General features: G+C 39.3%; 1 protein-coding gene and 1 long non-coding RNA gene across 3 annotated transcripts in view; one reads left to right on the forward strand and one right to left on the reverse strand.

Annotated features, from left to right (window-relative positions):
* Nucleotides 1-1,324: 1,324 nt before the first annotated feature.
* Nucleotides 1,325-12,070, reverse strand: part of iqgap1 (IQ motif containing GTPase activating protein 1) — a 114,145-nt gene continuing 103,399 nt past the window's right edge. The window contains 11 exon segments of one of the 2 annotated variants that reach the window (NM_001308966.1): nucleotides 1,325-1,438; nucleotides 6,726-6,834; nucleotides 6,960-7,082; nucleotides 7,186-7,352; nucleotides 7,852-8,061; nucleotides 8,145-8,232; nucleotides 9,351-9,486; nucleotides 9,566-9,668; nucleotides 10,375-10,507; nucleotides 10,600-10,832; nucleotides 11,752-11,836. In NM_001308966.1, coding sequence (NP_001295895.1) covers nucleotides 1,325-1,438; nucleotides 6,726-6,834; nucleotides 6,960-7,082; nucleotides 7,186-7,352; nucleotides 7,852-8,061; nucleotides 8,145-8,232; nucleotides 9,351-9,486; nucleotides 9,566-9,668; nucleotides 10,375-10,507; nucleotides 10,600-10,832; nucleotides 11,752-11,836 — 1,501 coding nt within the window. 2 annotated transcript variants of the gene reach the window in all.
* LOC147843189 (uncharacterized) lies at nucleotides 2,162-6,962 on the forward strand. Its single transcript, XR_015496231.1, has 3 exons — nucleotides 2,162-2,305; nucleotides 2,408-3,892; nucleotides 3,974-6,962. It is a non-coding gene; the product is annotated as an uncharacterized LOC147843189 (long non-coding RNA).

Here is a 12,070-nt window from a genome sequence, read left to right on the forward strand (position 1 = left end):
CAGAACTGTTGTTATGACAACTCTCGCATGAGTTTTGAAGAAAGAAACGATCCTGGATCATGTCAAATCATCAATAACCAAATCCAGCTAACTGAGAACAGACCCCAGGTCTTTAAATCAAGCATTTTAATTTAACTGAAGTCAACGAATGTCAGCTTTCACTAAAATGAATGACTATTTTGCCACATTAAACACTGGACAGCCAAATGTATGATCCTGCGTCATCATCCTGACCAGTAAACTCTAGTGTTGCTGGTAACATTAGCAAAAATGACTGTTACATTAACACTACTGAAAAAAATGTACATCTTCATTCAGCTTTATAAAACACTTGAATAGAAAACAGTGTGGCTCTTTGTTTCAAGACTACAGTAACTGAGAATATCTCAGTCAAAGACCAAAAAACAGCAAGTTGCGTAAAAAAAAAAAAAAAATGGAAGAAATACATGTCTGTACATCTTTTAAATTTAACAATTCATCTGTTTATTGTCATCAGCATTTTCCGAACATAATGAGTAGTAAAAATATCACCATAATTCAACTTCTATATTTTGTATGTGAGACACTGACTGTAAAAACATACAATGAGATGGGCTGACATCATAAGCACTATGCGTTGACATGATAAAGCTTCTCCATCAAGCTTCCCAACGGTTTATTCAAGTTAAGGCACCTTTAAAAAACAAATGGACACAAGGCTGCAAAAATCAGAAGGACGTAAACGGAAAACATCATCCAGCATGCAGTGTCCAAATTCTCAGCAAAACAAAATAAAAAATACATATCGAAGTTTTCTAATAAGTCCTCATTTTCGACCACAGCCAATAAAGTGTACCTACTCATAGCTAGGTTTATACAAATAAAGAAACAAACGAAGAAATTGCTCTGATAAATATATTGTGGTAACATTTAAAGGAACGTGACTGTAATACTTGTCACTTTCCTATATGACAGGGATACTTTGAAACCGTTTCGTTTCTCTCAAAGAATAGATCATGTAATAAAAATGTTCATTTTACATATAACATATACAGAATTCAAAGCTCATGCAGGCACAGTTTACAAAAAGATCGAAGCAAACTATTGCTGTGACACTGTCACTCTCAATAAAAATAGAAAATGCTCAACCATTATTTATCCGGAAGATTAAATCTGTTGGTTTAAGATTAATAATGTACATTCAAGGCATCTTTCCTTCAAGAAAGGCACAGAGTGAATGCAGGGATACTCAGAGTAGTGCAGGAAAGACGCTTAAACTGTAAAGATGTGTGTGTGGTCTGGGTTTCACTGTGTCTGCAACAGTCTGTCAAGTGCCTCTGAGCTTCTATTTTCCGTAGAACTTCTTGTTGAGCAGGAAAATGAGAAGGTTAACATTTACAGTAGCTCGATCAAACAGCTTCATCACTGCCACCCCCTCATACTGCAACTGGAGCAGGTCCTGTTATTAAAGATGATGAAAAAAAGAAATGTTTAGGTCCATTCACAAAAACAGTACCAATATCAATATTCAGTTTAGGTCAGAATTATTAGCCCCCCTTTGATTTTTTTATTTATTTTTTTAAATATTTCCCAAAAGACGTTTAACAGAGCAATGAAATGATCCCAGTGTGTCTGATAATATTTTTTCTTCTGGAGAAAGTCTTATTTGTTTTATTTCAGCAAGAATAAAAGCAGTTTTTAATTTTTAAACACCATTTTAAGGACAAAATTATTAGCCCCTGTAAGCTATATTTTTTTTTATGCACAATAATATGTCAGATTATTTTTGACATCTGTTGGTTTCTGATTGACTGCTTTTTCAATAAGGTGATCATTCACATGTTTTAACCAAGCGGCAACATCCCGCTCTCCCTCGTGAAGCTAACATGGAAGTAACTGGAACTGCAAATAATGGAAATTCCACTAAGCCTGGCTCGATAATAGAGCACATTTCTACTGAGCCCACTGTTAAAATAGCCAACTTTACAGCATAAAAAAGGTGTTTACAGCCTGGTGCAATAAATGATTTTGATGTATATAGCTTTACCCTTCATGACAACTGTGATAAGGTGAATTTTTCCATAACTCATCCGTTTCTTTTATATTAAGTCTGCATAATTAAGGGCGTGGCCACTTGAGTGACAGCTAGGTCTCGCTGGTCACCGCCATGTCTGCTGAATTCAGTATAAACACCATATTTTTGTGTTGTTTTCTGTCGCTTTACACAGTCAATTTTGGAATTATTTCCTACAATTTTCAGATAATATGGCATGCTGTGCACTTAATTTACCCCACAAACCATTCAAGTTCCTCCTCGATTTCCCAGGTGAGTGCAATTAATTATATACTTAAATACCATATCTATAAATGTATTTGTTTGAGATTTATAGTAATAATAATTCCTTACATTTATATATTGCTTTTCTAGACACTCAAAGCGCTTTACACAATGGGGGGAATCTTCTCATCCACCACCAGTGTGCAGCGTCCACTTGGATAACGCGACGGCAGCCATTTTGCGCCAGACTGCACACCACACACCAGCTGATTGGTGGAGAGGAGACAGAGTGATGAAGCCAATTATGACATAGGGATGGTTAGGAGGCCATGATGGACAGAGGCCAGTCCGCAGATTTGATTTTTAAATTACAACAGAGAGTCAGGAACTCAGTTTAACGCCTCATTCAAAAGACGACGCTCACTGAGCATGTTACGACTGGAGTTTATTTATTTATTTATTTATTATTGCGGCTTGTACTCTGTCTTTTTCTTTAGTCCTGCCGTCTTGTTATTTTTCTGTTGTTTCATAGGCTCCCATACCGGCGTGATTCCCTGTTCTGATTGGCTGCTGGTCTCAAAAGCCTGTATATAAGGGAGCTTCCGGCAGGGTTCGAAGAGCTCATTTCTGTGCGTTCGGTGTTTGGAGTGGAGCTCCTGGGTTTCCCTCACCCCTGCGGCCGACGACCAACAACCATTGTACTGATCACCATCATATGTTAAAATATTTTTGAGAGTTTGAGCGTGTAGGCGTGACCTGCCTATTTATTTGATTACTTTTGACTTTGTTTATGCTAGGGAGTAAGGTAAGATATTTGTATTTTTCTTTAAATAATAATAGGTAATTTAGTGGATTTACTTTATAGATTCTTTTGTTTGTTATTTTGGTGGTCACCCTGACGAAATGCTCATTTATATTAACCCCATTTTTCTATAATAAATATCTTCATATATACTCTCAACTGAGTGTGTGAGTTTGGTTGTCGACCGAAGGGAATCTTTTGCTTTAAGTTTTGTTTAGTTCGGAAAATCCACCACCCCAACACATTTGTTTTTTCTTCGTTTATTATGCCCTTTTTGTTTCCCCTAGACTTGGGGCGTAATAGAGCAGTATAGAGTCCCTATCAATATACTGGGGTGTTAGGACCCACACAGGCCACAGGTTTATCATTTATATTTTTCCTTAGGCCTGTAATAAACTCCAGAATCTGACAGATCGATTAGCGGATTAGCATCTGAATCGTTATCATACAGAGTAAAGCCTGGATTTCATTAATAGTCCTGCATTTACTAACACTATAAGACTATATCTAAAGTATTTGGAAGTAATTTGCGTTTTCCTCCTTTAGAAAAACGTCATAAGAACAATGCTTAGTGGCTCAATGTGTTACAACAGTGTTTTTAAAAGACTAAACACTTTATTAGTATAGTACACAAGCAAGTACAGAGACAGTGGTCAGAACACAAATGAGTCCAGGTAATGAAGTGTTAAGCGTTTCTCCCAAAAAAAAAGACTGTCTAAGCAAAATGCTAGCAGGCATCTGCTAGCATTTAGCATCTCCGCTCATGCTCCACCCTTTTTTGGTTGCCCTGGTTGGTGCAATGACGCGTGAACAAAATGGTGACGATTGGCCAGGTCCACTTGTAGCTTCATTTGCGCTCTTCAGAAACATATAGATGACGTCATACACTAATACCATGTCAATATCTTTTACAGTCTACGATTCAAACTGACACATTAAACTGTCCTTTCTGTATTAGAAAAAGAAACATACATTTGTTTAGTAAGCCGCATTATTTTTCATTTAAATTGCTCTTTTTGGATACGAGCCACCATGCAGAAGTGTAGAGAGAACCTGAAATTTATGGTAAAATTAAATATACCTTATAGTGAGACTCCATTACAAGTTATCAGTTTTACAGTTTTACTCAGTCACTTTAGTCCATTTCTCAGATCAGAATTGGGTGACGTCCCGGATAATACGTAAATATTATTTAGTGTATGGTTTTTACCCCTGCTCGCATCTTTTTTATGTGAATGAACAATTTATACATTTACTTTACATCACATTAAATGGTTTAAAGGGTTAGGTAATTCAATAATTAAAATTTTGTTCATTAGAAAATTCATGTCATTCCAATCCCCTGAGACTTTTGTTCATCTTCGGGATACAGTCTAGGATATTTTAGATGAAATCCGAGAGCTCCGTGACCTATTATAGACAGCAATTTTCCAGAGACATTCAATGTCCAGAAAACACTGTCAAAACATTCCATGCCAGTTCAGTATTTCAGCAGTAAACCTACAAAGCTCCAAAAACACTTTTGTGCACCAAAAAAACTGTAAAAACTTCTGTGATAGGTCATATAAATGGTAGTAAGCATGCACCCTGACAAGATACAGAAGCAGTTGTTTGTTTGTTTGTTTGTTTTGCCACACACTAGTGTCTCTAGAGCTTTAAATGATTACAGCTGAACCACTGAAGTCACATGGAATGTTTTGACCATGTTTTGCCTCCTTTTCTGGACATCCTGGCACAGTTGCTGTCTCTGGGGATTTGAATGACATGAGAGTAAATAATTACATCATTCTCATTTTTGGATGAGCTAATCATTTAAATATTTGAATTACCAAGACAAGGAGAGCTGCATTTGTATTACAAGCCTTGTTTTCAGCCCCACAGTAGAAAAAAAAATGTCGTCAGAGGGATTTCAACAATATTGTTTTATTTTTGTGTGTGTGTGTATGTTGTTATCATTACAGTACTTGCCATTATATGTACTTGCCTATTCTCTACAATGAATCTCGAAATTTTATAGTTGTAGTTTCTGGTGGTAAGAGCCATTAGACAATACTCAAATCAACCAAATAATCCTTTTAACATGTATGTTTTTAAGGGGACTTATAGTTGGGGTCTGCATTCCCACGGCTGTACCGCGGGAGCCAACCAGATTTCTTGCGGCGTGGGAATAAATTTCCGAATAAAGCGTGGGAGCGGTCGGTAACTGGTGTAATTTGAACAGGAGCGGGCAGTCTAACAATATCACTCAAGACTCCCGAGCTAGCGGGTATGTGTGTGAAAGAGAGAACGTGATGGTGTGCATCGCTAGCTTGGTGCCGTCTATGTGTGTGTGTATGTGTGTGAATGAGAGAGAGCGTGATGCTGTGTGTCGTTTGCTTGGTGCTGTGTCTATGTGCATGTGTGTCTTTATACAGACAGCTTTTTAGTCTGTCTGGATTCTGTATCATGTAGCTGGGTGGTTTTTGGTGTTGCTCCACTGTATGTGAAGTTTCAGCTCAAAATGTTTCATAACCCTTTGAAACTGCCCTTTTTAGGTTTTGATTTAAATTGTGCCAATTATTGACTGTCGCTTTAAATTCAAATGAGATTGTGCTTAAAGAAAGAAGTCTATGGAGACTTCATTTCTGACATCTTCAGTGGGTCAAAACTAATGGCTGACAGCTGCTTTTCACTCAGGGCTGTTTATGTTAATGAGAGGGGGGGGGGTGTTGTTGTCGTGCGCGTACTGAAGAGCGGTGTTGTCGCGCGCCTACTTAAGTGCGGGACGGAGGGTGTGTCGCGTCGCGGGGCACTTTTGATCATTTTAGAAGGGCACTTTATATCCAAGACTAAAAAGGGCATGTGCACTGCACAGGTTGAGCCCTATTTGTGCACGTGCCTGGAGAGATTTACACTAATGGGTGTCAATAATTCCCCTTTGACGACATGTACATAGTTAGAACGTCAATCAAAATGTTTCTGCAGATTGTTTTTATCAAGTGTGATTATAAACAAAAATTATCATATCTTGCTATATTCACACACTGTCAAAACCCTTATGTCTCATTCACACGGAGCATCAGCATCAGCGCTTCCCATTCACTTTGAATAGCTGGCGTCAGGCATTGCTGAACTGCATTGTGGATTCGTTGGCGCCACTTCAGCAGCGTTGCCTGCTGCAGAAGTTGAAAATTTCTCAACTTTTCAAGCGCCAACATAAGTGCCAGCCAATCAGATTACTTTATGCAAATACCCCAGCTCAGACGGTAGCTGATTGCGGACTTGTTCATTGGCTGACACTGCTATGACGATCTGTATCAGCCCCAACTTCAGACATGCCCTCTGTAAAGCGTTGACGCTGAAGCCCCGTGTGAATCGAGCATAATAAAATTATTTTTAGCATAATAGATACCCTTTAAATACTACCACTGACCCCCCAGCATGAGTTTTTAATGCTGATTTATGAACATATTGTTTTGTTTTTCTTTTTTTTATGTTCTGCTGCATATATAGAGAAACGTCATAATTATATTGTGAAATAGCTGATATTCAGATTCTCAAATATGTGTTAGGACATGGATTTAGAACAGCTTAATAATGATCATATAATTTAATCTATGACGGGTGATGGGCACCCAAAGAGTTGATGAGTTACGAAGACAAAAATATAAAGAAAAGAACTTTCACCTGGTATTCTAACATTAATGTCTCCAGATGAACGCCCATAAACTTGGCTTTCACCTCAAAGACTCCCACAGTCTCTGATGGCGAGATCTCGAAAATTGCATTCTTATACCTGTAAATGGCGAGCAAATGAACAAGCATGTTATTTAAAGAAAATCAAATGTAAATACAGAAGCACAGTACAGAAATATATGAATAGATCACTCCAAAAAAACAAGCAGAGATCAAAAAACGTACTGATTTGTCTGCAGATCATCGATGTCAATAAGCACTCCCTTCTCATGCAGACGGGCTGCTGTGTACTTCTGTGATACCTGCTTGCTCTTCTTTGCCTGTTTATCTCCAGGTTTCTTAGAAACTCTGTGTTTAAACGAAGCCATTTTATCATAATTGTCAGTCAAGAGCTTAAAACCAATAATCTGATCAAAGAAAACAAGATGAGCTAAACTGAACAAATACTCACTTTCCCTTGCTCCCTAAATTGTCCATGCAGGTCTTGATGTACTGATTGTAGTAGTCAATCTGCTCGTTGTAGAACTTGGTTTTGGAGTTTAAACCAGAATTAGTCTGCTGAAGCTTCACCAATTCTGCCTTTCGCCGCTGACGATATCGCCTTTGGTTGCGGATGTCCTACAAAAACCATTAACAAGTAAATGAAGATGCTTTAGTGCAGGGGTGCCCTAACTCGGTCCTGGAGGGCCGGTGTCCTGCATAGTTTAGCTCCAACTCCCTTCAAAACTTGTGCCTGGAGGTTTCTAGCATACCTAAAAAGAGCTTGATCAGCTGGTTCAGGTGTGTCTAATTGGGGCCAAAACTAAACTCTCTAGGACCGAGTTTGATACCCCTGCTTTAGTGTGAAAATGAAATGCTAGAAGTTTTGTGTTCTCATAAAGCAGTGGTGTCTAAACTCGGTCCTGGAGGGCCGGTGTCCTGCAAAGTTTAGTTCCAACTCCAATCAGACACACCTGGGCTAACTAATCAAGTTCTTACTAGGCTTTCTAGAAACATCCTTGCAGGTGTCTTGAGACAAGTTGGAGCTAAAATTTGCAGGACACCGGCTCTCAAGGACCAAGTTTGGACACCCTTGACATGCAGAATGTAAATGCTAGGACACATCCAAGTACAGTACCTTGGCGATGTCATTGATTAGGTCCTGGTATTTCTTCTCAGGGTGTACTTTGCCCAACTCTCCCAGTCTTTGCAGGTTGCTCTTGATCTTGTCCTTCTTGCCTTGCAAAGTAAGACTGTCATCTACAACTGGTTTGGCTTGCTTCATCTTCTCTGGGGTCTTTGCATCGCGAATGGCTCGCCGCTGCATAGCTCGCTGGTACTCTGCTTCCTGTTTCAAATAAAAGTGCTGACTTTATTACAAAGTTTGATAAAGCTTCTTCCATTCTGAAAAATAAATAGCAATTAAAGTACCTGCTCAGGTGAAGCTACAGTCTCCAGAATCTCAGTAAGTGTGTCTCCTGGCTGAAATCTGATCACATCTACTATGAGCCTCTTGGTGCTAAATGAGCAAGACAAAAGGGGCAGATTTGTGAATAAGTAAAACAAGTAAATGCCCAAGTTCTACTAGTTCCAGAAACTAGTAATCAAGACATCCAGCAATTCCTTGCAAACTCAATTAGAGAGCAATTGCATTCTTCTCTGTATATGAGAGTCAAAAGGTGATTTGTATAGGGGGTTGTGCATCTGATATTTACAGGAAGGTGGTCATGGGAGACTAGCCTCCAAACCTGGTTCCCCAATTAGTAATATTCTTTCGGACAAATTTTCTGGTTGTATTATCACTTGTATCTCTGAAGTGACATAAGTGGGTGACAAGTAACATTAATGGTGCATTCACATGGGGCTTCAGCGTCAATGCTTGACAGAGGGCGTGTCTGAAGTTGGGGCTGACATGATCGTCATAGCAGCATCAGCCAATGGAATTAGTCAGTATTCGACTACTATTTGAGCTGGTGTATTTGCATACAGCGATCTGATTGGCTGATGCTTCCGTTGGCGCTTAAAAAGTTGAGAAAGTCCCAACTTTCGTAGTGAGCAACGCCACTGAAGTGGCACTGACGGATCCACAATGCAGTTCGGCAACGCCTGACATCACCCATTCCAAAAGTGAATAGAAAGCGTTGACGCTGACGCCCCGTGTGAATAGACCGTATAGGCTGCATTAAACAAACTTGACAACATGATCTAAACTGTGTGTTCTTTTTGTTGTGTTTCTCTTCTAGGTCATCGTTGCGGTGAGAAAACTTTTCTTGTAGTAAATCTGGATGGTTCGATAGATACAAATGTTTTGCATATGCAGCAAAATGCGTTGTTGAGTCTACAAAAGTAATTTCTCCATCTCCGACAAACAACAGACTGGATATCATTAATTTTCTATGAAGAGTAATACAAAAGCTTCAGAGTCCTGTAACATTGGTCTAAGCATACATTTAAAAAAAGATTTGATGGGTTTGGATGGATTGAAATATTTGAACTTTTGTTGCTAGACAGTACAGTATGTGCAATAATGCATTAATGAAGGCCTTTCTGTGAAGGACACTTGCTGCTTTCAGAATTTAAAATCTGGTACCTCAATAGGTTTGGCAATGGAACAGTTAAGAAGAGTATTGTTCTTACTTAAGGAGAAGAGTTTTGGCATCCATTTCAGCATTGGCCTCATCGGGAACATCAAATTTGTTGGTGAGGGTGAGGGAGACTTCTGTCTTACCCATCATTTCCTTGTTGGGATCATCAGCTGGCAGTGGGCTCTCACCTGTGAAAGAGCAACAGTTCATCACACGGACTCTGCAAGACTTCAATATCACATCGTCTAAGCATTTTCATAGGCTCACCTATTAAAGACTCAATGGTGGGCACCTCTCCTAGGTCATCCAGCAACTCATGGATGGGATCATTGTGGTCTGGTGCAATGGCATCTTGGTGATCCAGCAAGAGCTAAAGATGATTTCACATAATTTGTTCAATTATGAATAACAACTACACTGAAGGCTTACAATAAAGGTCCAGTCATACATGACAACATTTCAATTCCTAATTCCAATTTCTAACGAATCAGCCTTTCGTTGGCAGCACTGAATTTTGTCTTGAACCAAATGCAGGTTGTGTACATGTATTACTTTACTTTTTAAAGTCAAAATTTAGCTAAGCAGCAGTGAATGTTACCCCCTCTCCACCAGCACAAACCAGGTGCTAGTTGGGAGCCAGTGCCATTGATAGTTCAGAGCTGGTTTGTCTGGTGAGCCTTCTAAGAATTGCTTTGCTTTTCCATGGGCAATAGAGTCACTGTAGGGGCAGGTCTGATGTCACTGCAAACGTCTGACTTTTCCCAGTAACACAAGCGTGGAAGCACCAAATACAAACCTGGCAATAATGTGTTGCTACTAATGTTTATATCTTAGCAAACCTATTTCGCACAGCAAATCCATTGCATTCATGCAGTGTGCCATAGTAACACTTTGTATAGATGGAGAATACAACTCAGCCCTTGACATGACTAGTTCTAGCTCAGCAATGTTTTGGTGCTACTTAAGAAGCACTTTTCCTGTTTCACAGCTGGTGCTTTGGGAGTCAAAAAAACAATTTGGAACTAGCCTTGGTAGAAAAGTGGTATGTGAGCATACCATGAGTCTTGGATTGTTACCGTGTGAGTGTTGATGATCTCCCCGATGGTAATGTAGATAACAGGCTTGGTCAAGGTGACCACGTCTGAGTACTGATCCACATTGAACTTGTCCTCCAAAGTAGGGACGTCACAAGCGGACAAAAAGAAACGTCTGGAAGACAGAAAGGTTCTTGCATCAGTATGGAGTGATTATAAACCAAACAACTGGAAAACAACAAACAGAAGCACTGATATCACTTTTACCTAAATTTCTGGTAGGAGTTGGCGAGGTATTCGTTGATGGGGTTCAAATGTGCGTTATCTCCAAGGAACATCTTGTTTGAGGCTGCGTGTTGCAGCATTTTGGCGATTGATCCCAGATTTCGCCTCTGTTCTGTGGTCAGCTGACCCCCAGCTGATATATCGATGATGTCAAAGGCATCAGGAGCCACAATGGCAGGATTCATGTAACGGTAGTAAAGCAGGTTGCCCACAATCTTAAAGAATGAGAAACATGGCCATGTTTTCATTTTCATATAAACACAAAAGCTGTGCAGTTTAAAAAATGCTGTTTCTATTATGGACGCACTAAAATTATTGGCAGAAAATGGATTTAATGCTTTGGCAAAAAAATGAACAGAATAAAGGCTATACTTAAATGCTGTAATGTTCAGTGCACTTGTTTCACAGTACCACTAGCTATAGTCACTGCAGTGTAAAGTAGCTTTCACACCAGACGTGGAAAGTGCTGCGCTATGAAACCCATTCATTGTAATGGCTTCCACTGCAAAAGGGTTAATTTTTTAGAGTTGAGTTAAACGAAAAAGCCTAACAAAATGAAAATACATTATTTATTAAAATACTAAATTATTACAAAGCATTTTTGGTTTTTGGCCAAGTGCATCCAGAATTTTCAATTTTGGTGCATCCCTAGTTTCTATCTTTGTGCAGTTTTAAAGGAGGTCAACAAAAACACTGCACGAGGAACAAGCAGCAAAGAATAAGAATGGCATGGCTCACCTGAGCTGCTCTAGGACTCATCAAAAACCTCTTGAAAAGGGTATAAGCAAGAGCCAAGAGAAAAGCTGGAGCCAGGGCATAGAAACAGAGAGAAAGAAAAAGAGGTGTTTTCTCTTTCCAAGAGAAAAGGAACGAGAGGGAAACCACATTTAGTATTCAAAGTGAGGAGACCAGCATACCACAACAGAAAAGAAACACGAGAGCAGAGAAATGCTCAGGATTCAAGACAATACTCCACAGTGGGACAGAACTGATATGGCCAAGCAGCAGGCGCCAGTTTAGAGCTGTGACATTCAGAGTGTTTAAGACAAGTCTGTGGTGGTTTGAAAAATAATGCATGCGGTTACATTAGCCAAATGCTGCTTTGACTTGTAATGGTTGCGTGATGTGGCATACCTTCAAAAGCTCATCCTCTGTGGCATCAGGGAACTTTTCATTAAGTGTGTCTTTCAGTGTTTTGGCAATGAACCGCATGCCGTACCTGCAGGTGCACACGATCAGTCAAACTTTTGTAATATACACATTAACCTTTAACTTTCTTTAACTTAAAACACTTCAACACAAACATTTGAAGTGAAAAGTAACTTTAACTGGGTTTACGATGTTATAACAGAAAACCTGTTGCGTTATAAGGTCTATAAAAGGGTATTATGGAAAAAAAAACTTAATAGGATGAGTCAACATTTAGTTAGTCCGTACACACATAATTGATACT

Source organism: Danio rerio, chromosome 7 (genome assembly GCF_052040795.2).
Source record: "Danio rerio strain M-AB ecotype USA chromosome 7, GRCz13ab, whole genome shotgun sequence".
Classification (NCBI taxonomy): domain Eukaryota; kingdom Metazoa; phylum Chordata; class Actinopteri; order Cypriniformes; family Danionidae; genus Danio; species Danio rerio.